Source organism: Nymphaea colorata, chromosome 7, assembly GCF_008831285.2.
Source record: "Nymphaea colorata isolate Beijing-Zhang1983 chromosome 7, ASM883128v2, whole genome shotgun sequence".
NCBI lineage: Eukaryota > Viridiplantae > Streptophyta > Magnoliopsida > Nymphaeales > Nymphaeaceae > Nymphaea > Nymphaea colorata.
The window spans coordinates 19,140,051-19,166,575 of record NC_045144.1 but is presented as its reverse complement, the minus strand read 5'-3'; the positions used below and the strand labels follow the sequence as shown (position 1 = coordinate 19,166,575).

At 39.9% G+C, this 26,525-nt stretch overlaps 4 protein-coding genes across 5 annotated transcripts; 3 read left to right on the top strand and 1 right to left on the bottom strand.

The window, feature by feature from the left end:
- Nucleotides 1-243: 243 nt before the first annotated feature.
- LOC116257491 (probable metal-nicotianamine transporter YSL6) lies at nt 244-5,272 on the top strand. The gene is made up of 7 exons (XM_050078749.1): nt 244-984; nt 1,730-1,902; nt 2,117-2,214; nt 2,543-2,680; nt 3,016-3,205; nt 3,819-3,951; nt 4,195-5,272. The coding sequence occupies exons 1-7, from the start codon at nt 618-620 to the stop codon at nt 5,127-5,129; spliced, it is 2,034 nt and encodes a 677-aa protein (XP_049934706.1). The 5' UTR covers nt 244-617; the 3' UTR covers nt 5,130-5,272.
- Nucleotides 5,273-5,414: 142 nt separating this feature from the next.
- Nucleotides 5,415-8,416, top strand: LOC116257493 (11-beta-hydroxysteroid dehydrogenase A-like). Its single transcript, XM_031634300.2, has 6 exons — nt 5,415-6,212; nt 6,296-6,488; nt 6,880-6,965; nt 7,065-7,196; nt 7,583-7,747; nt 7,890-8,416. Exons 1-6 carry the CDS (start codon nt 6,024-6,026, stop codon nt 8,178-8,180), a joined length of 1,056 nt encoding a protein of 351 aa, XP_031490160.1. The 5' UTR covers nt 5,415-6,023; the 3' UTR covers nt 8,181-8,416.
- Nucleotides 8,417-10,042: 1,626 nt separating this feature from the next.
- On the top strand, nt 10,043-12,320 carry LOC116258188 (11-beta-hydroxysteroid dehydrogenase 1A-like). Its single transcript, XM_031635340.2, has 6 exons — nt 10,043-10,966; nt 11,084-11,276; nt 11,367-11,452; nt 11,528-11,659; nt 11,745-11,909; nt 12,030-12,320. Exons 1-6 carry the CDS (start codon nt 10,784-10,786, stop codon nt 12,315-12,317), a joined length of 1,047 nt encoding a protein of 348 aa, XP_031491200.1. The 5' UTR covers nt 10,043-10,783; the 3' UTR covers nt 12,318-12,320.
- Nucleotides 12,321-12,539: 219 nt separating this feature from the next.
- LOC116258187 (recQ-mediated genome instability protein 1) lies at nt 12,540-25,071 on the bottom strand. 2 transcript variants are annotated; one of them, XM_031635338.2, is made up of 13 exons: nt 24,410-25,071; nt 22,532-22,702; nt 21,309-21,454; nt 18,143-18,279; nt 16,155-16,311; nt 15,908-16,047; nt 14,989-15,145; nt 14,758-14,909; nt 13,533-13,891; nt 13,424-13,456; nt 13,239-13,349; nt 12,878-13,006; nt 12,540-12,707 (listed from the first exon to the last, which is right to left on the bottom strand). In XM_031635338.2, the coding sequence occupies exons 1-13, from the start codon at nt 25,049-25,051 to the stop codon at nt 12,540-12,542; spliced, it is 2,502 nt and encodes an 833-aa protein (XP_031491198.1). In that variant the 5' UTR covers nt 25,052-25,071. The 2 variants fall into 2 exon arrangements, with proteins under 2 accessions (XP_031491198.1, XP_031491199.1); XM_031635339.2 differs by having other exon boundaries at nt 14,989-15,142.
- Nucleotides 25,072-26,525: the final 1,454 nt, after the last annotated feature.

Below are 26,525 nucleotides of genomic sequence, written 5' to 3'. Positions count from 1 at the left end.
AAAGACTCCCCAAATTATGAAACGGTGAAATGACATTGAATTGGATGAAAGCAATTAATGAGTTGGTGTAACAGTTAACCAAGTCGAAGTTAACCAAGTCGAAGAGGAGCCGATTCTTGTTTTGAATCAGATACGTAAATTTAAAGATAATGGAATTGGCATTCAAAGGCGCCGAAAGCCAACCTATTATAGGGACGAAATGTTAGATGAAACTTTGGACATTTCGTAGCAATGAAAAGTTGGTTGGCCTGCATCTGGATCTCCTGGGTGGCGAAGGGAGTCCCCTACGCCATGAATCTTCATGGTGAAAAGACATTGAATTGAACCGGTGAACAGAGGTTGCCGTCCACGCAACCGAAAGGATACTTGTATCTTTTAAAATGGAGTTAGTAACGACAACAAGAGATAGAGGAGAGAGAGGTGAGGCAGGAAACTGGTTGGACGAGAGAGAGGTGAGGCAGGGGACAGAGGAAGTTTGTTTTGGCAAAGAGGGAGAAGAGCTTGAGGTCGTCAGGAGGAGAATCTGGTAAGAGGGGAGAGAGACAGGGAGAGGGAGGAAGGAGACCTGATTTGGCAACAAGGAGGAAGAAGGAATTTGGTTTGAGAGAGGGAGGGAGATGGGTACAGAGAGCAGCAAGGAGGGGGAGATATCGGAGCCACTGTTAGTGGGGAGTGAGAAAAATGAGAGGGAAGGGGAGGCGGAGGAGAGGATCCCGCCATGGGGGGAGCAGATCACCATCAGGGGGCTGCTGGTGAGCGCCCTGCTGGGAACGCTCTTCTGCATCATTACCCACAAGCTCAACCTCACGGTGGGGATTATCCCCTCTCTCAACGTCGCCGCCGGCCTTCTGGGGTTCTTCTTCATCAAGTCGTGGACGGGGTTCGTCACCAACCTGGGCTTCTGGAGTACTACCCCCTTCACGAGGCAGGAGAACACCGTCATCCAGACGTGCGTTGTCGCGTGTTACGGCCTCGCCTTCAGCGGTTCGGTCTCGCATTTCGCTCTTCCCGTTCATAGCTCGATTCTCTCGAGTTCTTGCTGTTTGAGTCTTTCGTGTGCGGATTTCCGTTGTTTTCGTTTGTTTTGCTCGATCATCTCGGTCCCTCGTTGCTGTGAGTTTTTTCTTATAGAGTTTCGATGGATTTGCCGGATTCTCTTGAGATGTTGCTGTTTTGTGTTTTTCATCCTTCGATTATCATTAGCTTTTCCTGCGCTCTTACGGCCTAGTTTTTGCTGTTTCATGTCTCCATTTATGGATCTTTGTTGGTTTTGCTCGATCTATTCAATCTCCTTTTCTTTTTTCTTTTTTGAGCTTTTCATGTATGGATTTCCATTGGTTTCATTAGATTTTTATGAATTTGTGGTTGACTTTCTTATACATCTCTTTCTCTTCTCCCGGCCATCTCCCCACCCCTTCTCTCTCTGTCTCTGATTTGTTTCCTTCGATTTTGATGAACGTTTAATCGTTTTTTCGTTCTCTTCTATCTGTGTTTCATTGCATTTTTCATGTTCTTGAGATTTTGGTATTACATTGTAAGGTACTAACTTTATGAACCTATGATGATTCTTTGGTTATTGCGATAGGAAGCTCAGCGCCTCCAGAATATACTAGGAAGAACTTTGTCATTACTTCTGTCATTCTGAATGTTACTATGGATCGAAATAAATTATTATTGTGTGTCATGAAATTACTTATGCGTTGAATCTCATGTACATTCACATGATCAGGAGGATTTGGGTCATATCTGATTGCAATGGACCGTAAGACGTACGAGCTAATAGGAGCAGACAATCCTGGTAATAGAGTGGAAGATATAAAGAATCCATCATTGGGCTGGATGATTGGATTTATGTTTGTTGTTAGTTTTCTTGGACTATTCAGTCTTGTTCCATTACGCAAGGTATTCTTCTTTTTATTTTTTGTTCTTGTGTTTGTTACTTTGAAACTTTGATGTTGTATGCGCATGGTAATATGTTTACGGAAGTCGATTTTTTAGTTCCATTTACATGTTGTCCTTTTACTTATTTGCGAAATAGGTAAGGTTCCATTTACTTGGTGTCTTTTTATTTATGCCAAAAAAAGGTAATGTTTATTTCTTGAATTGAACACAACAGATAATGGTATTGGACTATAAGCTCACATATCCCAGTGGGACGGCGACGGCCTTGTTGATAAATAGTTTTCACACAAATACGGGAGCTGAACTTGCAAGGTAACCTTAGTAATTAAGGCAAAAATATGATCGTCCATGATCATAAGGTTTTAGGCCACATTATTTGGTTGCCAACTCAATACTTTTAATTTCTCACTATAATTCTTTACACATTTTTTTTTTCTCCAATAGACGAAAGGTTTTGTTTTGTGTCAATATCTCTGCATTTTCTCCATGTTTTTGGCCTGATGATTGTCAGAGATGGAAGCTATGTTACCTAATGCAGTCAGTCAAACTCGTTTTGCAATTGTCAGTAGATTTTTTTTTTCCTTTTTGTTCTCCTCCTTTTAATCGTACATGTCTTGATTTAGTTCCAATTTTGCTGCAGGAAGCAAGTTCAGTGCCTTGGTAAATATCTTGGCATAAGCTTCTTCTGGAGCTTTTTCAAGTGGTTCTTCAGTGGTATTGGAGATTCTTGTGGGTTTGACAACTTCCCAAGCCTTGGTCTGCTAGCATATAAGAACACGTGAGATTCTCTCCCTCGTTTGCAGTTAGAATGTTTACTGTCACATAGACTTGAATTCTAGATGTGACAAACAATATGGACACATTTGGTAGAATACAAACGCAAGTTTTCTTTGGAACTGCATTCGATGGTTATGATATGTGCATGTATATGAGTATTTATGGAGAACATTTTTTATGTTTTAACTATGCTTCATGTTTGTTCTATGTGCCGTTGGAAATGATCTTTCGCAGTATATTGGAAAATAATTCTTTCTGACAATTTTATAGTTTATACATTTCTCCAAGTTTTGCTTATAGTTTTCTTGTTCTTTTTTTTTTTTGGGCTTTTGGCAGGTTCTATTTTGATTTTAGCCCAACTTACATTGGATGTGGACTTATTTGCCCCCATATTGTCAATTGTTCTGTACTCCTTGGGGCGATTATCTCCTGGGGCATCTTGTGGCCATTTATTAAAACACATGCTGGCGACTGGTATCCAGATGGCTTGGGAAACAATGATTTCAAAGGTCTCTATGGATACAAGGTATAGGAGCTGACTTTTACACATTCAAATGGAGATTGTCATTTGCTTAATCACAGTTCTGGACTTCACCTGCTCAGAGTTGCTTTGATTTCTTTCAATTTTCTGGTGCGGATAGCTAAAAATTTTGAGTGTTGGGAAATTTGTACTCTAGATTTCTTCCAATCTGAGAGCATAGACTTACCTGAACACTTCCAAATTTATATCTCTTTTAGATCGATATCAAAAAAATGAGGTTTTTCAGCTTATGATATTAGAAGAGTGTCCTTTCCTACTGCAAGCTGTAGTGTCTTGGCTGTCTCTGTGTGGAGCTATTATCGGCTATTAATCCTTGGATACGTTAGATGTGCTTGGACGATTTTTATTTGGAGCAGAGTAGATTAATCCTGTTTGTCGTACCTGACGAAATGTCAGTTATACGTTTGAATGCCTCAAGTTTCTGCTTTCTTTAATTGACCAGTATTTTGCTTGACAACGATTTGTTGCTAATTCTGTTCTTTAAAATATCAATTATCTTCTATTTTGTTGGATGCTTATGCTGGCACTTTTCGGTGAACAGCATAAGGTCGTTTGCCAAATTGCACAGCTAATCGATGCATTTACCTTCCATGCATAGGTTTTCATAGCGATTTCTCTCATTCTTGGAGATGGTGTCTACAATTTGATTAAGATATTCTCTGTAACTGCAAGAGAGATGTTTGTTCAAAAGCCAAAGCAATACCAGATTCCTCTCACAAATAAGTTGCAAGGTAACTAGTAATTCATTTTGTATTCCATTATGACAATTGATATGCAGGCTGCAGCATATGCTGCATTTTTTAAAATTCTCAGAGTTATTGCACCAGTGTGTTATGCACGCAATGAGGACATTAGCAACTATTTTGCGACCCTTTTACCTAGTGACTAGTGAATATATGTAGCTTGAATTGTGATGTTCTATTGTTAATTGTATTTTGTCTTGTGCGATGAATCATTTATCACTGGCTTAACAGATGCTGAGACTATGAAACTTGCCATGGAGGAGAAGAGGAGAGATGAGGTATTCTTAAAAGACAAGATCCCTAATTGGCTTGCTGCCTCTGGTTACGTCCTCCTAGCTGCCATCTCAACATCAACCATTCCTATCCTTTTCCCGCCACTCAAGTGGTACTTCATTCTTGCTTGCTACGTTGTTGCCCCTGGCCTTGCCTTCTGCAATTCGTATGGCACTGGACTGACCGACTGGAGTTTAGCTTCTACATATGGAAAGCTTGGGCTGTTCATATTTGCTTCATGTGTTGGTAGCAATGGTGGTGTCATTGCTGGATTGGCGGCATGTGGAGTGATGATGTCGATCGTCTCCACTGCTGCTGATCTTATGCAGGACTTCAAAACTGGTTATCTTACATTCTCATCTCCAAGATCTATGTTTGTTAGCCAACTAGTGGGCACTGCAATGGGCTGTGTAATAGCTCCAGTTACATTCTGGTTATTCTGGAATGCTTTTGATATTGGCGCACCTGATGGACCATACAAAGCTCCATACGCGGTGATATTCCGGGAGATGGCAATTCTCGGAGTGGAGGGATTCTCAGCACTTCCAAAGCACTGCTTGGAGATCAGCTGTGGTTTCTTTGTAGCAGCACTGGTTATCAACTTGCTAAGGGATGTTACTCCTAAGAAGGTGTCAAGATTTATCCCAATTCCAATGGCTATGGGGATCCCCTTCTACATTGGAGCTTACTTCGCCATTGACATGTTTGTGGGGACTGTAATCTTGTATGTTTGGGAGATAATAAACAGGAAAGACGCAGAGGAGTACGCTGGTGCTCTTGCATCTGGTTTAATTTGTGGAGACGGGATATGGACAATACCATCAGCCATTCTTTCCATTTTCAGGATCAATCCGCCCATCTGCATGTCCTTTGGACCGTCCGGAAGCAGCTGAAAAAGAACAATACTCTCTTCTCCGTTGTTGAAAACTATGGAAAACCCTGTATATAACCTCCCTGCATCATTGGTTCATGCATTATCCTCTGTAAATATAACCAATTCTCTTATATGCGTTGCTAAATGCGATGGTTTTATTTATCCTGCTGTTCAAAAGAAATAATAGAACTTTTTAAATGCCGCTTCTTCTGGTGCACTGCAAGCTCCAGCTGGAAGTGTATAAAATGAGGATCGAGAGGGCGAGTTTCATTTTGTGTTTCTTTTCTAATAGATGTTAAACAAGTTATATGTAGCCTGTAGGGTAAATCAGGCAGAGAAATAGTTTTGCCTTGGGTTTCCTTCTTTATATGTCTTAAACAAGTTATGTGATAATTTTTGAATCCACGAAAGGCCTTGGTTTTGCGCGAAAACAACGTGAAACTGCTATGGCGATGGCTTACTACAGTACCTTTGCCCTGTTCTGTAAATGTAATACATCTCAACAGAGCTTCTGCAAGTTATGCCACATCAAGGGATGAACACCTTGCATGTCGGACACCAGCGGCGCCCCATATAATATGCTTATTTTTACATTTGGGGCTTGAAATATTTAATTGTTTACAAATATAAACGGTGAAGCTTTTGAACGGGAGACCTTCCTGCCAAAATTTCTGTTTGCAGCCTGCCAAAATTTCTGTTTGCAGCCTGCCAAAATTTCTGGCTCCGGCAGCGATGTCAACAACGAGTGTGCAACGTGCCTTCTGGCCGCGGTATCTACGTGCCTCCCGTCCATCCCGAAGCTTCTGTCCCTCACACGATAAACCTTGAAGCATGCTTGCTGCTTGTTCTGCTTTTTGCTCTGAATCTTCTGCCTCTGTTATTCTCACCATCTGTACAAGGAGAAACATAAGCAATGACTATGGATTTCGTGAACAAGATCATGAATGTGGCCTTCCCTCCTGCAGGCCTTCTCTTCCTCTCGTTCATTGCTCCTCCTTACTATTTCTCCAAGTATATCTGCTCCGTTTTCCGCCGCTTCACGAGCGAGAACGTTCGTGGCAAGGTCGTTCTCGTCACTGGCGCTTCTTCAGGCATAGGCGAGGTTTTCTTCTTCTTCTTTTATTCTATTGCGTCTCGCCTCTCCATATGAAAACTCTTATTTTCTCAGCATCTCTTTCTCTGTAGCAAATTTCTTATCAGTACGCCAAGATGGGAGCGTCCCTTGCTCTGGTTGCCAGGAGAGAGCAGAGCCTTAATGAAGTAGCCGACAGGGCTCGCCAGTTGGGTTCACCTGACGTTCTCGCCATTCCTGCAGACGTTTCTCGAGCAGACGAGTGCAAACGGTTCGTAGATGAAACCGTCGACCACTTTGGCAGATGTAAACCATACACCGTTCTTCTTCATCTTTCTTCCTTTCTTTACCATTTCTTTAGACGACAAATGGTAGTGCTAGAATGTGGTTTTTTGGTTTATGTTTGCTGTCTCCATGCTGTTATTCTTCCAAATGAGAGATGGTAGTGCTGTAATGCGTACTTTTGGTTCCATACTTATGTAACTTTCAGTTGTCGGTTGCTTGAGTCTGCGCTTTTGGTTTCTCATTTGCTGTAACTGTGCAGTTGTTCTTCTTCTAAACAAGAAATGAAGAAATGGTAGTGCTGGAATCTGCATTTCTGGTTTCATATCTGCTGTAACTATTACGCTTTTTTTCTTCTTCCGGACGGCAAATGGGAATCTGCGCTTCTTTTTTCACGTTGGTTGTAAATGTGCAGTGGATCATCTTGTAAACAACGCGGGGATCTTATGCATCAGCATGTTTGAGGAAGCAACAGATATTACCACCCTTTCACCGGTCATGGTAATGACAGAAAGAGGCCTTGCTTGTTATAGCATTTCAAAATAAACTTTGACGAACAGAGTTACGGTTCTAATCTCCTCTTATGTGAATTTGTCTTAGGATATCAACTTTTGGGGGGCAATATATCCCACTTACCATGCATTACCTCACCTTAAAAGGAGCCGAGGGAAGATCGTTGTCACGGCGTCCAGTGGTTCTATTTTGAACCTTCCCAGAATGAGCTTGTACAATGTAAGATATCGAAGTTAAATGGGCAGATTTTCCTTCTCTCTGATCATGCAATTTTTTTGTTAGTGTGAGGTTAATTTGAGATGTAATTGGCTCTTCCTGATCGTAGAGGCTGTGCCTGGGCAGTTTTGATTTTTGCCAAATATGTGTTGAGAAATTGGTAAATCCATATAGATTCCAGACGGCTCCTTCGCTTTGCATGACCTTGTATGTATGATATGATAATTGATTTAGTCGGAAAAATCTATTAAAATTTGTAATTTTCATGTTTATAATTGAGACATATTTATATATTCCTTTATTTATTTAACTATATTATAAAAGCTTCCTCATCTCCTATGCCCTTGTATCAACATAAGGAGTATTTTTCCTTGCTGTATCTTTTGCAGGCTAGTAAGGCTGCACTCGTAAGCTTCTATGAGACTCTGAGAATAGAAGTTAGTCCTGAGATAAAGATAACAATAGCAACACCCGCCATGATTGAGTCAGAGATTACAAAAGGGAAATTCCTCGACAGGAGTGGCAAGATGCGAGTAGAACAAGACGCCAGAGATGTATGACGCTGAACTTACAGATGCGCCATCAAAACAGAAATTGTTTCATTAGAAGCACATCTTGAAGCTTAAATCATCATTACCATTCTGCCAATTTCGTGTTTTTTTTTTCCTTCAAGCTGATGTTATGGTATTTGGGCAGGTGGAGGTTGGGCCAGTTCCTGTTGCTTATGCAGAGGACTGTGCAAAGGCCATAGTGTGTGGAGCTTGCAGGGGGAAGAGATGTGTGACAGTGCCATCGTGGTTCAGGGTTTTCTTCCTTTACAGGCTTCTTCTTCCTGAGTTTGTGGAATGGTGCTACAGGGTGTTCTATATCAAGAGAGCATCTTCCTCACGGAGCCATCTCGTCAGTAAGGTCGTCTTGGACACTACAGGAGCCAAGAAGGTCTTGTTCCCCGAGTCCATCCAGAAGGACGAGGTAAAGACGGATTGAGAGCGAAAGAAAGCGAGAGGCTTTGTAAATAGTTGCTTTGATCAAGTAGTATGAATCAATAAACTGGATGCCGGGCATGGGGAATGATGCAGTCTAGGTGCCCTTATGGACGGAACAGGTTTCTGTGTAGTGTTTGCTTTTGACGAAAGAGACGACCGGTTGTACTGAGGATAAGGACTTGTTTTAGATCAATTAAGCGTTTGTGCTTTTCTGTATATCTTTGTGTTTTGAGAAAATGAGGAAACTGAGAAGTTTTATATATATATATATATATATATATATGTATATATATATACGTGTGTGTGTGTGAGAGAGAGAGAGAGAGAGAAAGGGGGTGGCCTACAACTGAGTTAGAGTTCGAGGTGGGCCAGCCTGGCCCGACAGAAGCTCGAGCTCGACTCAATGATACAACGTGGAGGTCGAACTCGATTCTTTGTGTTAAGCATGTTTTGTTTTAACTTGTTTGTGTCAAGCATGTTTTCTTTTTTTGACTCGTTTAATTAATTACCTTGATTAACTTGTTTAGTTGCTACTTATTTAATTATTTTTTCATTATCAGTTTGATTGGTTTAACTCATTTATGTTAAGCATGTCCCGTTTATTAACTTGTTTGGTTGCTACTTGTTTAATTATTTTCTCATTATCTGAGTTTGACTCGATTAACTCGTTTATGTTAAGCATGTCTCGTTTTTTTTAGTCGTTTAACTTAATTAACTCGATTAACTTGTTTAGTATTTTTTCAGTATGATTCAATATTTATTGTGCAATCATGAGTTTAAATGAGTGAAGTTCTTATAACCTTGAATTCTATTAATGTAACATTTTGAGCATTTGTATAAACGAATCAAGTTCGAGTCGAGCTTTAACGAGCAAGCGTGTTGAAGTTGAGCTTTAGCTGACTCTACTCGTTGTACTTCCCTAGCGTGTCTAGCAAAGTAGTTAATGCAATCTTGTTTACTGAACATATTTGCGACTTAATTGAACGGCATGATGCTTTTGGAACATTGTGTCCAATCAATTAAGCTGCAGTCTACTGATTTCATCTTGTGCTTCCATCGGAATAGCTTGCCAATAGCTGAAAATGGTGCATCGTAGATGATTTGAATATGGCTTTTTTATGTGAATGTTAAAGATAAATCTCTCATACATCAATACTAACCCCAGTTTATCTATACCAACTTGAAGAGTGCACCTATTTCTACTCTAATATGAACCTTGATTGATCTCTGTCCAATCGTAATACTTGAAATTCTAATTTGATGGCCAGGCGTGCGCATTTACCCAAGAGAAAATAGCTTCGGCTTGGAAATAGCCTAGCTTAAGCACTGTTTGTAACTAAACGGATCGTCATTTAATGTTTTTAATTATGAGTTACAGCTCACGAAATTGTCAAATGGGAACCTGAAGTTTGAATCTTAAAAGGTATGTTGATGGTGATTCTTTTATTTTTTGGCATATTCTTATCTACTTAAGTTGATTTTCATTGTTTATTTTTACCAATAATGTGCCACTCCGAAAGGCAAAAAAATGTAATAGTGGAAAAAACCTTAGCTGTTTCTCGATCAACGTAATTTCGCTTTAAACTCTCAACAGTTTTAATGAATAACAAAAGCTTACGAAGGCGGTTCTCATTGTAGGAAGAGACAAGCTCAGAGATAATAATTGTTAGTTGAATATTAAAATGTCTCCAGACTTTTCATATATTCTTCGAGAAACTAAATGTTCATACAATCACCCAACAAACAAGTTTTTGGCTAAAACCACACTACAAGCTTTAAATCTCTAAACTTTTTTCTAGCTAAAAATGAATACATCTTTTTTTCCTATATAAAAATTGAATAACCCACTTAGAGAACAGAATGTTTGTTTAGAGGTTTCTAAAAGAACAAAATTAGAAGCTACAAATTTTGTTTCATCACATTACCAAACAATTTATGGTTATTAGAGAACTTGCAACATTACGAAAACAAAATACAAGAGATTTGGATCTAGAGTTTCATTTTGAGCGAGCAATAAGATTACGACCTAAGGCTATATTGGAATACAAGCATAGCACCACTATATTGAAATCTAGGCGTAGCACCGACCTACCGTCAGCTCGAATGAAAGCAAAAACACGCGGCGTTGTGTGATTTTTTTGTGGCGCGTTCAGAAGATTGGCATGTGTGCTTTTTTTGTGCAAAAAAAACAGTAAAATGTGAAAAGGATTGCTACAAAGCAGCTAGCAAGAAGCCTCGTGGCCTTCCGACGGGGCAAGTGGCGCTGTCCGAGCGAAGGCGAAGGCTGTCAAAAACAATTTTGATTTCACATATTTCCGAAACCAAGATAATGACAAAGGCAGCAAGATCATGTGGCCACCTCTGCGCTTTTCTGCATGGCCATCTTGTCCTCTCGCTAGGTGTCGATATGGCCCCTCATCCATGTCTTTTCGATGAACCTCCATTAAACCTCCACGGAAGAAAACTTCCGTTCTCCGTCACTCGCCCTCCGTGTGAAACAGAAGGCCCCTTCTCTTTCTTGCCTTCTTCCTTCTCGTCTCCACCGTCCGGCAACGTGCCCTTCCCCTCTTCTGCACCAACCGCAAGCAAACCGAAGACAGAGCTATGGACCTCATAAACAAGTTTATGAACGTGGCAGCTCCACCTGCTGCTCTGCTCTTCTACTGCCTCTTCTCCACCCCCTACTCCCTGTTGAAGCTGCTCTGTTCCTTCTTCCACTTATTCTTCAGTGAGAACGTGCGTGGCAAGGTCGTCCTCATCACCGGCGCTTCCTCCGGCATCGGCGAGGTATCTCTTTTCATACTCACGTTCACGCCCACGTTCACGTTCATGCCCTTCTCTTCTTGACTTTTGTTTCATTATAAAGAGTGTAGCTCAGTCGAGTGCTCCGTTTGTTTTCCTCAGCAAATCGCGTACCAATATGCCAAGAGAGGAGCATCCGTGGCTCTGGTGGCCAGGAGGGAAGAGCGCCTACATGAAGTGGCCGAGAAGTCTCGCGAGCTTGGGTCGCCCGATGTCCATGTTATTGCAGCCGATGTTTCTCGAGCCGACGAATGCAAACGCTTTATCGACGAAACCATCGACCATTTTGGGAGATGTAAGTAACCATAGATAGAGACTGAGCCTGCTCTATTTCCACCATGTTCATCTTCATTCGTTCTAGAGTTCATATTTCTGTTCTGGGCAGTGGATCATCTTGTGAACAACGCTGGGATTACCTGTGTCAGCATGTTTGAGGAAGCGACAGACGTCACCAACTTCGGAGCAGTCATGGTAGTAAGAAAACCAGATGCCTGAATTTTAAAATTTCTGCATGATTGATACTGCTGATTCTGCTGTTTCTCACAGGATATCAACTTCTGGGGATCTGTGTATCCTACTTTCTATGCATTACCTCATCTCAGAAGAAACAGAGGCAAGATCGTCGTGGATTCTTCCGCCGCTGGCTGGTTGCCGATGCCCAGAATGAGCTTATACAACGTACAACTAATGTCTTGAATCTTCTTCCAAACTACAGAAAAGCTTTCCGCCTGATCATTTACTCATCGTTTTCCTCCTCTGCCAGGCAAGCAAGGCTGCACTTATAAGCTTCTATGAGACGTTAAGGGTAGAACTTGGCCCCGAGGTGTCCATCACAATAGCAACACCGGGGTGGGTGGAATCGGAGATGACACAAGGGAAGTTCCTGAATAAAAGCGGCGACATGCAAGTAGACCAAGAAGTTAGAGATGTAAGACATCGCGTCGCCCCTTGCCAGCAGGAGAACACGGTATCCTTGACACTTGAAAGCAGGAAATGATTCCTTATCAATGATCCTCTTTTTTTTTTTTTTTTTTTTTTTAATGGGCAGGTTCAAGTGGGGCCTTTCCCGGTGGGTTACGCAGAAGAGTGCGCGAAAGCCATCGTGAATGGCGCGTGCAGAAAGAAGAGATACGTGACATGGCCATTCTGGTTCAAGGTTATGTTTCTATACAAAATCCTTGCTCCAGAAGTTCTGGAATGGTGCTATCGCATTCTGTACGTCAAGAAACCATGGTCTTCACAGCACCCCACCAGTAAGGTGATTCTGGATGCTACAGGAGCCAAGAACGTGATGTATCCTGAGTCGATCAAATCAGATGAGACAAAGACAGATTAGAGGAGCATACGTTAACAAGCTGCAAAGAGCTATAGTCATAGCCTCAGAGAAGGAACTGTTTAAATTCAACAATGCACATAAATAATCATAGAGTTTTAGGCCCTTGGTTTTACCGGTATCAGCGTGATGTCTTGATGTCTGCAGTTGCGTGTTTCGTAGTACCTCAATAACTGTAGTGTCTGAAAGTTCTTCGTGTGAGATTGTTAAATGGCTGTGATCCGATCAAGGGGAGATGTTGATGGGGGTAGGACGGTACTGTGCGCTTCTTGAAGCAGTGTATAATTTCAATCTCTGGAGAAGCATCCAGGCATCGGAGGATAGACAACCTTGGTTCATCTCCAGTGCTACCGGCACGGAGGTGGTGTCATTTATCTCCATTAGCATGATTCCCTGAAAATGTAAATGGATTCACCAAGAAAACATATGCATTATAAACTCTTGTTGACTCCTTTATTTATCCAGATAGAGCGAACAATGTAGCCACAACGTAATCGAAGAAATCTTTCCGAACCACGTTATCGAGAACCAGCCACGAACTGAAGGTGCTAGTGTGAAATTACCTCAAAGTTGGCCAAGAAAGCCTGGAAGGTCTTCATCACTTCTCTCATCTTGGATACCTTATCCTTGTCTGGCGAAGAAAGACCAGCTGTTACCTCCGCCGCGGAATAACCTATCCCGTTTTGCACGACCTGATCAAACCAGGAGTTCATATATTAATAGAAAGCTGGTTTGGAAGCATAAAAGCATAAGTTAATCACAATAACGAGAGTGAAAGTCCCAATTCCTTGTATGAGTTTTGAAGGGATGAGTTGATGATACGGAATTCAAAGAACGAATTGAAGGAGGGAGAAAAAAAGCTCGAGCCATCTCAATAAACACTACCATGTCATGCATGTCAAAGAGGCATGTCGTGCAACTCACCCTGTGGTCGATTAGGACTTCTGAGATGAGGCTGCCATCATCAACATAAACACGTAACTCAAACTGGCTCCTACCCTTGAACTGAAACCCTTTGACCCCGGTCAAGAAGCACTGAGAATTATATCACAGGTAAAATCAGATAGATCTCAGATTTGGGAATGCCTGTAAAGAAGTTTGAAACATACCTTAATATTCCCTCGGGTCGATAGCGTGGACTCCTATGTCAACATAATATCTTTGGTCAGTTACACACCAGAATACAAGTATTGGAAAAAGAAAGTACAAAGCTACTACCTCGGCGTTTCCATGCGCTTTCTTCACCGCATGTTTGGCCTGTAGACAAGCCATATATGTAAAAGGCATCTCCTGCTCCCCGCTTAAGATGTAAGGATGATCCACCTCATCGGCCGACTGGACTCTGACGGGGGGGCCCAGGGTCGACTTGAATTCTGCAACCGCAATCCGACTTTTAACCTTTGAAGATGATCCAGAATGCTCGTTTAAGTCGAGAGTAGATCCTGCAGCTTCTGCAATAGTGCCCTCTAAACCGATAACCGTTTTAGAAGGTTTGTTGCACTTGTCACCGGTCAAACGCCTGAGAGCTAATTTATCAGCGATTCTACCTTTAGCAAGTGTTCTGGCTGGTGCTGACTCTGCAAGTGTAGCAAGCAAAATATCAAGTCGAAACAAATGAAAAGGATTTGACTTGAGGGAGGACATGATTGGAAATGCATAAATGGATCAATAACGAACTTGTAGTTGGCGAGAAATCAACCATATTGACTCAGTTGTAGAAAAATCCAAAATTTCTATGTTAATTTCACCCACTTCCGTTCCTAATAAGTAATAAATAATGACACCAAGTGCTTAGGTTCTTGAATGAGGGATGCTCATTCATCTAAGGCTGATGGATGGCTTTGGGGTGGTCGGAATACGTGTGGCTGTCAAGAGCCACTTGATTCATTTACATTTTTCCCGTCATAGAAAAGGAGCCATGGAAGCTCATGAAAACTTATGACGGCATAGTTTGGTAGACCAGTAACCAAGTACACAAAAAATAGGAGAAACAGGATTAATTAGTGCAAGTCCACCAAGACGCATGTGGTTTTCCAAGTAATCAAGTTAAAGAAAGAGGTAAGCCAGAGACAGTTAACCAAGACCCGTGCTGTTTGCTCAAATTTAACACCTCTCAATTAACGCTATCATGGAGCAACACTAGTTTTTTGGCAGCAGGATTTGTCCGTTGTCTGTCTTTGGATCATTCATATGAATAATTCATGCTCATATTAGATATGGAAAAGAAGTTAGTCAACATAAAGTGAAAGGGCGCATAAGGAATCCAATAAAGGTCAAGAAAACATTCATCAATATTATCGACAATTTTCATCTACCCAAGCAAAGTGGACCATCCAAGAACAAAGCGAGACCCCATCAAGTGCTGACACTACTCGGAAAAGTTAAAAATGGAAACAAAACTAATACAGGTAATATTAGAAAATTGTGACAGAGAAAAGATAACCTTGGTCTAAATGCAGTGCACATGCATGCTGCAACCGTAGAGGGTCTTGTATAGGGTCCTCTGATGGTCGCGACAGGTTCGAGCTATCTGCAGACTGAGCAGGAAGATTAGCTTGCTTAGACAAATAACCGGACACTTGTAATCTCCGTCTCCTGAAGCAGATAAAACACTTAAAGTTAAATCCCTTAAAAATCCAAACATTTGCTTCTTCAAACAGTCAAGGTCACATACATCTGGGATTGACTCGTTTCGTTCACCGCATGAGCACCAACTTCAGTGGAAATGACATCTGGAGAAGTCTCAGATACACCGTCCCAACTGACTCTTCTGGCAGAAGATTCGTCTGTGACCATTTGCTCATCATTCCCACCTATGACCATGGAACCTACTTCGCACACGAAGTCAGCAAATATCAATAAGGCTGAGTTGGCTGACCAATAACGAAACAGAAAGCAGCGTCAAGCAAATTCCAAGGTGCAAATCCCGCCATATAAATAATAATTTACACCAACCATGGCAATATCTGTGGCATGTTTGCTAAAGCAGCCGCTAAAAATGACTGATAATTTGCTTGGTTTTAAATTAATAAGCAGGCTTAATCAACAATCAGGAGAACTTACTGCTCAATAAAAACCTTTGGCTTATTCAATTCAAGTTAGATATTTTCAAGGCTTTGTTTCATCATTAAAATGTGCAGCAAATAGCTGGTTCTCACAAAAGAACAAAATTTGGTCGTTGCCACCCAAAACATGGACAGTCTGCTTGACTTTAGCATCATAGGTTTCCTAGAAGCAGGTGACACTATCATAATATCATTTCCTGTGCTTGCATTCTGTCACCAAACCCAACATTCAAAATTCGACTCATAGTATTATTTTCTATTATACCATTCATGATACCAGAATAAATGGATTGGGCATGTTAGGCCATCTTTGGCAGGAAGCAGAGTGAATCAATTCAGGGTTAATGTAACACCTTAAAAATTACAGGGTAGTTTATCATCTAATAATCTCTAACTGGTGCCGTTATGTGTTTGATTGCAACTCTAACAACGGATTGGAAATGCAAAACTAAAAGTTCAAACTTGGCACCATTTATCTGACCAAACTGTACTGAAGGTTCACCAAATAATAGGCAAGATCACAAAGACCTTGATGTGATGACGGCACTGTATCCGGATGTTCTGATGCTACAGCATCAGAGATTGATGAACCTTCAAATTCAACTCGATGACTTGTAGAAAGATGAGCCCGTTTAGCCAAATGAACCTCTTCTTCATTTCCATGTCTTCTGAATTAAGGGGAAAAAATGAGGCACTATATCAGAAAAGAGGACACAAGTAACCCAAAACTTACATATATGAAGCTGTGATTCACAAGACATGGTAAAGAACATACACATTAACTTGATCAATTTCGTGATCCATACTGCCATCTACACTGGTTCTGGCATTCGGCAAGTGGTTAGAGATAATGTTCTCTGTGACACTTCTAGAAGTGAATGCCTCAGAACCTCTTTCTTGGTTATCTCCGGTGGGAAAAGATGATAAATCAGCTGCATGTGTGCATGACACCAAATGCCAAATTCACATCTATAAATTTTAAAAACACACAAACACACACACCCATGCATATACATACACACTGAGTGGAAGCTGATGTATATTACATCCCAAGGAGATGACATGATGTCTCAAGAACTTGCAGATGAAAGGCAAACAAGCATTGATCTAATTTAAAATTGTACTATCAACAGCTGATGCTACAAAAAAGTAGGGAACACTAACACAACATGCTCACAAAGAAACTCCTATAGGCATACAGCTTTTAGATTGAACTAGCAGGAATCTCCATGGAAAGAACAGTTTTTAATGGTAAACAAATAACCAGCAAACTGTAAACAAATTATCCTCTTCGGTTTGAAGTTTGAAGAGAAACTATGAAATCTAAATCTACCATTCCACATAAAAAGAATGGTTTACCTAATCCCTTCTGATAGTCAGTGAAGCGCTTAAGGCAAAAGGCATGGTCATATTCTTCTGACCTGCTCAATTGTGCCAGTGCCTATGCATACAATTTTCCACTTCAGATACCGGCTGTTCTGTGGGTCATGAACAATTAAGATGCACAGTTGCACATTAAAAGAACTTAGAAAAGAGACAAGGTCGTCTCAGGATAAGATCAATACTGGTTACAGGCTGAATAACTGACAGAGGTGGTTAGTACTATGCATTTGGAGATGGGACCTTACAGAATTCAGATGCAGTAGATGGACTCCAGGTTGAGGTAAATAAGCTTCCAAATTTAACCAACAGAATCATGTTTTCAATTTTCAATACAGTTGCATCCAGTGATCCAGATAGACACAGAAAGGAATGTGAATCTCAATCAGACCATGCATCAAAATTCAAGATGCCACAACCCATAACCAGTAAGATTCTTTCCAAGCCATAGACACCAAAATACATGCAGAAAATTGGTGGATGACCTAAAATAAAAGAGATGCTCAGGCAGTGCAAGAACCATTGGAAGCCCATCTCTTAGAAAATCATGCATCTTATCCAGCCCATGGCTATAACTAAATTATGCTTGAATTACTTCAGGAGCCTAAGAGAAGGGATGAAGCATTCCCCATAGGGTCCAGATGATTTAAGGAATAAATTGTGGGACATCAGTTTAACTGTAATAATCGAGTCCGCTCCTGATGTAGTTCATTACTAACCACAATATGTGAAGTTGCCCACAGGATCAAAAAGTGACCTGTCTTGGACTCTATTTATAGAGACCTGAGTAAACCATTACAAGGTTTCAAGGCAGTCATGAGTTTGGGACTTTGTGAGTATAGACCCTGCCCACCATCATCCTCTCCAAAATCTAGACTGGGAGATGCATCAAGTGGTTGACTAAGTTGAGAGATAGAACAACTGATGAAGTCGTTGAGATATAACCATGTGATTCCTTTTCCCCATAAAAGCAAAGAAGGTTCACGTAGATGCACATACAGATTTGCGACAAGGTTAATCCTCAAAGAAACATATTTTTCTAACAGGAAGACAGAATCATGTAAACGGACAGATAATAAGAGATACATGCAGAAATAATTGCAGAACATGTCAGAAACAGCTTGACAAATTAGTTTCTGAAAGTGTGTAAGAGAGTGTTTGACTTGCTGTCCACAGAATGCACATGTTCCATGGACAGATAAACAATGCAAACATTGGATGCGCAAAACACACAGTGCATTCTGCATTAACAGATGTTTCACATTACTGTCGATCATCACGTTCCACTTGATAAAAAGGCACAACCACACCTCGATGCCAAAAACAGGCTGTCTTAGTCCTGGCATCCCGGGAACAGACAATGACACATACTCTAAATGGTACCTTGGTTTGATGTTGGTGTTCGTAAATTCAAATGTTCTGATGAGCTAAGGTCTGCCAAGTCATCTAACATACTTGGAGGCCAAGCAGCAAGACGAGCCCGTTCAACCAAAGAAGAAACCACTTCTCCTCTAGGCCTTCTGCATTAACAAAATAATACAATTGAATAAGAAAGTGGACAATTGCCTTCAGGCTTCAATTAGTCATGAATCTCACATGATTCAAAACTTTAACATCACTAGCAAGACTGAATCAGCATAAGCAGTAAGCACGCTTTCCAGTCTTGTAATAAGAAATAGATAAGAAGATGATGGAAAAGCAAGAAAGCTCAGTAATAATAAGTTGTTTCAACATATATTCAATGAGGACAGTTCTACATGATCCAGCAGGGAAAACATTTCCCTAAGTATGCACTATGCAGTGCATTTTACACATAACTGACATAAAAAATACCAAAAATATGCAGGCAACTGTCCGAGAAAGCACAGCTCATTCCATAAGTTAATTTAACATAGGCACAACTCTGTGAAAATGCAACCAAGGTGAATACAGTGACTTCAGATAAAGTGCTTATGGTTATAGCTCAAGGCACTTGAGAAAAAAGATATTTTTATAGTTTGAATACGGGCTGATTTATAAAAGTAGGGTTACAAATTGATGGGATCTGATTTATAGATTTTTGTTGTCTTCCATTGTGATCCAATTCTGACCTGCCCCCTAATAATTTAGCAGTTCTGAATCTGACCCATTTGTAATCCTATACAGCAGCCATCAGCCTCCTATAGTCTTACAGATTTTGGAGACTGGCATTTATGAGTATCGAAGAGCTACTTAATCAAGGCAGTTGACACTAGCTAGTAGCCAACTTAAATCAGTGTTGCATATATATGACCTTAGGCCTCACTTGCATTTTTTTTGCTTTTCAAAAATGCTTTTAGTTAATTTGTAACATGCAGAATATTTACATACTCTGGTTCTTGTTAACTCTGTGTGGATTTTTTTCACACATCACACTGATCTCGCAGTAGCAACATGAAGTAACGGGTGATAAAATTTGAAATCTTATATCTGGCACCAAATTACAGTTATACATACCACTTACCAGCTCTTGTGGCCTATCAGAATCTAATGGTTTCACCAAATGTTTTTGCCTATGACAAATATTGAAATGCCAGAATAGATCCAAACTAAGTCACCAGGGTGTGCCCTTTTTGGCCTCGCACCCGCGTCGACGCGATGAGGGTGAGCCTCCGATGCGCACCCAAAGTGGTCAAACAAGACCCGAGTCGGGTGCAGTCAAATGTGAGTCGATCTATTTTCGTCCAATTTTTAGGTTTTTTTTTAATTTTTAACAAAGTCAACCGCCCACGTCGACCTCGCCCCTTGTCTCTCGCCCCTCCTAGATGTGCTTCACAATATATGCTAGAAAATTTTGTCGATGTCCTGTTACTGAATTTTAAACTGTTGCTACTGCTTTTAACTATCATTTGCTATGCAGTCTAAAATAAATGGCGAACTTGTATGTTTTTTTAGTTTTCCCTAATAATGAAACTGGCTCAACTACTTAACATCAGCTTGATTTTATTGGAATGCTTATTTTCTTCGTCTTCAAACTTTCAAAACTACTGGGTGGAGACTAACTGAGTTAATTCTGATTTTCGTATATGAATAAGGTTGTGTAAATTAATGTGTACTTGTATAATTGTGTTATTCAAGTGCATGTGCATTTGTTAGTTCATGACTGAGTGAACTATAGAGACTATCTATTCTTAAATTTATTATATTTAAAAAATTTTATTTTGAACTTTGAAGGTAAAACCATAAAAGATAATAATAATAATAAAATATTCTCACCGCACCGCTGCACCTAAATTTTATGAGATGTGCCGTGCGGGCACCCGCACCCACATTCAGGTGACACAGGTTCCAAATACAAGTTGCCATGACAGAAAGTAGTAAACTATGTAAATAAAGATAAAACATATCCACTTCATCCATGTCTAGATCTTCAGCACCCCGCTTAGTCTATAAGGTAGATTAATATTTTACATATATAATCTTTAAGAACTAATTTCAACCACAGTCACAAAAACTTTCTCAGGTTATAACCGGCAAGGTTTTTCTTGGGTATAATACAACAAGCATGACAAAAAAGGAAAAATGAAAAAAATAAGGTAAATTTTTAAAAATTAAAAAAAAAAACTAAAAATGAGAGAAAATAAAATAAGTGAGAAACAAATAACACAAACATCAAAAAACAAGTAGATTTGCAACAAATAAAAATTAGAAAACAAAAAAACACTGTTTAGAATTAACAAAACATGAAAAAATAGGAAAAAACGTGTTTTTTCACTTTTTTCATTTTAACATTTTTTTCAAAACAACAGCATTTTTTTAAAGTTTAAACGGCAAATTTATTTACCGCTTTTTTTTTTTTTTTGAAAACATGTTTTTTGTGACTACGATTTAGACATCCATCATGGAAAAAAATGTGGTGAAAATTCTCAAGTTCCAAAAGCTGCAAGCATGCACAGACACTCTCACACATCTACATGCATAGACCAGCACCTACATACATTCACATGTCCATACACCTAAGGCTTTATATAGATAAGAATGCACAATTGCAAGCTGCTTACTCAAGTATCAATAAACTTGTCTCGGAAAATAAGATAAAGCAATTTTGATATCGGTCATATGTCCTGTTCATGCTTCAAAGTTCAAACATCACAGCATAATAACAAACATGACAGTGAAATGAGTAAAAGATGACAGCAATGCCATATCCTGCAATGTCAACGCTGATAGTCAGTAAAATGATCACTTCCAAGTAAAGAAGCATGTCCATATGCAGATACAAACAGTGGCTATCATGACATCGATAAATGATAATGATGTTTTAATGCTGCCGACAGTAGCAGAAGCTTATGTGGCTGGGGTACTGCTAAAGATGGCAGTGGAAAATGATAATGATGCTAATGGATAATATGATGAGGCCACGACATGGGGCCAAGATAGACTGGCAATCACAATTACTAGCATGAGATGATGATGACTAGATCAGTGATGGTTTACACCAAGTGGAACATTTTTTGTTACAAGCCGAGCCTACAGTTCAATCCCTGACCTTGATTTAATTAATCAAAAAGAAAATCATACATATGTTTACCTTCTTCCTCTTGGAGGCTTATTTACTTCATCAACAAGCCTCCTTCGAGCTGCATCCAAGTATTCAACTGATCCTCCTAAAACCTCCAAAACTTCTGCAACCAGCATGAGAAGTCCACGTCGTACATGAACATTCTGAACTGCAACCTGCAACCATAACATAGATCCTTCTCAACCAGTATAAGACAAGTTCATTGACATAATTCTTTGTGAGTTCATTGTGTTTTCATATTGCAACTACCTATCAATTTGCAGATTCTACCAAAGCATATCTCAAGTACTAAGTATCCCTTTAGAAAGCATGCAAGGACCAGTATCAAGAAAATATGATCATAGCTTTTTCTCAAGAACGTTTAAATGCACAGGATGAGTTAAATAGTTTTTCAGTCATTTTCTGGAAAACTTAAGGCATTTTTCAAATGAACATCTCAAGACAACATTAATAGGCATGTCAAGAAAATGTCCAACAAGTATTGGAAAATAAAAAGATTTTGGAGTTGTTTTAGGATTCATTTTTAGATAGCTGTTTACTAACAAAATCTCTAAAACAGGAGCAACTTATGTCTTTAATTTCATGAATAATAAATCATTGAATTGTTGCTTGCCAGTAAGCAGCTTCAGTCTGATAACAGTAGACACTGCATGCACATACAATGTGTAATAAAGGGCAATCCTCGCTTTGTGTTTGCTTCTGCAAGGATCTGACATTACACAGCAGTCTTCGACTCTTCAGATTAATGATGCCAAAGTTTCGTAAGAAATTGTGAATGGTTAGCTAGTATTGCATGAGATATCAACTACAACATGCGTGATTGGCCCTTCAAATGACGTAGATGAAGCAGTCATCTGCTGTGGGCAAGCTGAGCTTGGAGGTATTTGAGAAGCCATGATGCTAAGGAATTTAGATCCTTCCCCAGACCTATTCAAAATAATTTAGAAATACACTTTCAATTATTCTTCAGTTATGTCATTCCATCTGGTGTTACTGTCACAGGAATCAACTTACATGAAGATACGTACATCAGCAGTTGACAAACAGAACTATGAATAACCCTTACCCATGTAGTCGTCTACTAAAGAAATTTAAATGCACCAGGCCAAGCAAATATTAGCCCAAGAGTGCACAATAATATAAGTTACTTCTTGAAAAGATGACTTCATGTTCAGAAGACACCATCATGACTATGGGCAAATTTTAAGAGGCAAGGGGCACAAAATAGTCACCTTCAAACCAGCTGGAGCCAGAACCTTAAGGTCCTTTATTGGACGGTATTCAATGCCAAATACATGCTGAATACCATCAGTCATGGACAGTTTGAGGCACCTTTTGTTACTAGCAGGGGCTTCCTTATACCTGTCCCGTAGAGGAGAACCCACATTAACTATTTCATCCACCTAGAGAAAATTCTATTCAGCATTAGAAGAAGGGACATTACTACATGTATAAAGCAACTTGAACATCTTGGAACTTAAAAAGCATCAATTCCTAAGCATGCATTTGAGAAAAACTTGGATAGTTATCTCAACCATGTTTCTTAGAAGCAATGGTATGTGAGGGAAACACCAAAGCAAGCAAATACCTGGATCTTGACCAAGTGTTGATATATATTCCATGAATCAAACCATGTATAATGTTACAATTACAAAACAATCCCTATAGCATACCAAAGAGTTGGAAGAGTCATTAACAACAAATTCTGATCAGAGGAAAGAGTTCAGTGGAAAAATATTACAAGTACTACAAGAAGTTTTTTGCATCAACAAAATCAATCTTTCAATCTTCTTGGAGAGGACCTCCATTCAAAACAGAAAAACAAACTCTAGTTCCATCCCCACCAAGGAGATCTAAACAATTAATACGGAAAGAACAAAAGCTTGATTAAGAAAAAAGGCAGCCAGTGTCACATGGAACAGACATGGACTCTTTGCACACACTTATAATGGCATGAGTTTAAGAACAGGACAGATGGAGTGTCATGCTCATTACAAATTATTGAACAATGGTTCAGAATCAGTCAAGTTTTACAACACAGCTGACAAAATATGCTGCTGTTAATAGTGTTTGTCACATGATTGACAGCATCCATGAAGTGACATGGGGTGCATTTATGGTGTCTAACATGTTGTAGTTGTTGTAGGTGACATAAGGTGCATTCTAAATGTACTATGTTGAACATTTTCAGAACCTTTGAAGGGTTTATATACTCATGTCTCATACTACCAGCTGTCTTGGTTAGTAACCTTTTCAAAGTTTTAAGCAAAGCCAGCCATTGGATGAATTGGGATCTGTTTCACTGAGCACTCGGGTTGGTTTTGAGCTGGGCTGTTATAGTTGATATCAATTTCTGAAAACCAGGTTCAACTCTCAAATCTGGGATCCAATATGCACCGATAAATGTGCCTAAAGGGTAGTGAAATCTAATATCCTGAGGCAGGAATAGTTTGGCATTGTGAAATTCACATTCCAATCAAAGACCAACTACAGGACGGGTTGTACCAGAACTTGGGTCAGTTCCGGGCCAAGTCATTAATTAAAAAAAGCGTCTGTATGATGCAAAAATATTCAAGTCCATGATATTCTGCTATAATCGGAATGAAAGAATAATAACGACCTAAACACTAAAAATGCAGAATGTAATAAAAGGAAAATATTCATCCATAATAGCACGTTATCCAGGAAACTATGTCGTAAAATCTCTGTGGCAACTTATTAATTATCGCATTTGTTAATGAATAGGTGCACAAAGAAAGTAAGGCCTCGTGCATTGGATTTAAGTTACCCCGCTATACATGACAGACAAGGGTATCATACTGCAGAGCACAAAAATCATTACAACCTAATATATTTATCTGGAAAGTGGTTTCATCTAATTTGTCCCCAAGAGAGACACAGGAGCAACGATAAAGTGTTCGCGTAGAAACTCTGAAGATGAGATGAAGCAGGAAGTGTTGAAGAACACATTAAAACATGGGAAAGAATGGTTGATCCGATGTTCTTCCGGGCCACGAGAAAGTGAAATGTAATAAACATAAATAATTGATTATCACCAAAGAGTTAGGTAAAAGCAAAAAACGAGAAACTAATTTTAGCTCAGTGGTTACCTGCAGAATGAACGGGCCGCCAATTTCAACGGCATGCATCGTGTGGATGTTAGGAGGAAGAACGCCAGCACCAGCTAAATTGAAATCGGCGAAGAGATATTGTTTAAGACAGAGATCTGCCTGCTCTCGGACGCTTAATCTGGCAAACCCGGGCCGAGCATCAGCTAACCTTCGGATGCAAGAATCCAACCATTCCCTGCGAGGCCTTGCTCCTATTCCACGAAGCAGTCCCGCCACTGGACTATCGCCAGATTCTTCTTCTAGAACGGCGGATTCGGGAGGCATTCCAGAGGAGGCGCCGCCAAGATCGTCTTGGGCGCGAGGAGGGGAAGACGAAGGGGGAGTGAAGAAGTCTGGGACATCGATGAATTCATCATCGTCTGATATCTCAACGGTGTGGTCCTCCGTCGCTGCTGCTGCCGCAGGCGGCGCCGGGGGATCAACCGGAGGACCGCCACGCGCTTCTTCTTCCTCTTCTCCGTAGGGCGAGTCAAGGATCTGGAGGCGCCTCGAAGCCCTCGCGTCCTTCCTCTGGTCGACCCTAGCTCCGTCAGGGTTCCGGCTGCTGCTCGCTCGGTTACGGACGCCTCCGCCAGAATCCTCCTCTTCATCGGAGGAGCTCGGCAGCCGGAGTCTGGCCATTTCGAGAAGGGTTCCCGCGGTTTCAATTTTTCCCTCCAATTCCCTTCCCTCTCGTGGACCCATATATATACTGCAGGCGCCACCGATATTTACGGAAATTTATCCGTTTTTATGACGATAATTTCAAAATCACTTGGAATGCCGACAAGTTAGCGGACTTTTGAAGTTATTTACACTTTTAACAACCTGTTTATTAAAAATCTTTGCTACCTTTTTTTTTTTTCTTACACACCAACTTTGCTACCGTTGGCAAATATACTCCTTCCTTCTCAAATTTTCACAGACCCACAGCTAACTTTTAATTATTACACACATAAGGGTGAAACTATATTTTCAAATTTTTTTAATATTGAAGCAATTTTTTTTTTTTAATTATGAATTCATTTTCAAGGTAAGGGTCGACTAAACTAGATAATTTATTATTATTATTATTATGCAAAATAAATATTTATGAGCTGCATAACATTTGATTCTTCAAAGGATCAACTGTTCATGGCTAGTTTAAGCACTCACCGCCATGGATTCCATATAATTAGCCAATCAGCAAATGATTAAGCAAGTTAATATGATTTTGTGTTTGATTATACCCAACTCACATTATCAATCAATTGCACATTATATAATTTAATAATGTTTAAGCAAGCACTAATCTTTATGCATTCAAAGTTAGTTGACCAAAATTTTAGTACCAATAATGTGATAGTGGCTGTGTGGGCTCTGCACACACTTAGCTAAGTTGAATCATCTTAGAAGCTTAACGTAAAGTTCAATACCTCACTATGCACCTTTGGCATTTGGTTTGTGAACGGGTCAAATGCAATCCAATATTAAATTTGAATCCGAAATAGAATAGTTTGATTTGGTAATGAGATCCAAATCACGAGTAACTGAATGAACATTATGCATGATGTATGACTTTTCTTACCAAATCTAGCACCGGAATTGATTATACATGAACTTGAATGTAGTTTATATTTTGGATGTCTACTTTTTTTTTCATTTGAATCCGAAACCTATCTCAAATCAAGTTAAGCAAATATCTAAATAGGCAGATATGGGGTTTCCCACTATTTGATAGAAGGCTACCAAATCTCTCATCTGTATAAAGTATATGGTCTGCTTTTGGTGCATCATGATGCCGCTTAGTGCAACCCTCCCTTTTACATCAAAGAGAATTGATGTTTCGAACATTTGAAACGGAAACTAACTGTCTACCAACCCCGGCCTCGTTATTATGCCAACCCCCCTTAGGGATGATAGTTAATATCATTAATTGACTTCCTTACTTTTGTCATGCATAAAGTTAAAAGGAACAGGGAAGGGGTGGGGTGCAGAGCCAGAATTTTTTTTGCCAAAGATCGCTCATTCAAGAAAATATTAAACATAATAACAAGATTAACATAATAAAAAGATTAAGGAGTACTAAATAAATAATTAAGTGCACACAAAAAATGGATAAACAAATTCTTGAAAA

Coding starts and splice junctions, on each gene's coding strand:
- LOC116258187 (XM_031635338.2), bottom strand. CDS start 25,051: ATGGCCAGACTCCGGCTGCCGAGCTCCTCCGATGAAGAGGAGGATTCT. Junction 22,703..24,409: donor GCGGCCCGTTCATTCTGCAG/GTAACCACTGAG, acceptor AATTTTCTCTAG/GTGGATGAAATAGTTAATGT. Junction 12,708..12,877: donor CTTTCTTGGCCAACTTTGAG/GTAATTTCACAC, acceptor TTACATTTTCAG/GGAATCATGCTAATGGAGAT.
- LOC116258188 (XM_031635340.2), top strand. CDS start 10,784: ATGGACCTCATAAACAAGTTTATGAACGTGGCAGCTCCACCTGCTGCT. Junction 11,277..11,366: donor CATCGACCATTTTGGGAGAT/GTAAGTAACCAT, acceptor TGTTCTGGGCAG/TGGATCATCTTGTGAACAAC. Junction 11,910..12,029: donor TAGACCAAGAAGTTAGAGAT/GTAAGACATCGC, acceptor TTTAATGGGCAG/GTTCAAGTGGGGCCTTTCCC.
- LOC116257491 (XM_050078749.1), top strand. CDS start 618: ATGGGTACAGAGAGCAGCAAGGAGGGGGAGATATCGGAGCCACTGTTA. Junction 985..1,729: donor TTACGGCCTCGCCTTCAGCG/GTTCGGTCTCGC, acceptor TCACATGATCAG/GAGGATTTGGGTCATATCTG. Junction 2,215..2,542: donor ACGGGAGCTGAACTTGCAAG/GTAACCTTAGTA, acceptor ATTTTGCTGCAG/GAAGCAAGTTCAGTGCCTTG.
- LOC116257493 (XM_031634300.2), top strand. CDS start 6,024: ATGACTATGGATTTCGTGAACAAGATCATGAATGTGGCCTTCCCTCCT. Junction 6,966..7,064: donor CCACCCTTTCACCGGTCATG/GTAATGACAGAA, acceptor AATTTGTCTTAG/GATATCAACTTTTGGGGGGC. Junction 7,748..7,889: donor TAGAACAAGACGCCAGAGAT/GTATGACGCTGA, acceptor GTATTTGGGCAG/GTGGAGGTTGGGCCAGTTCC.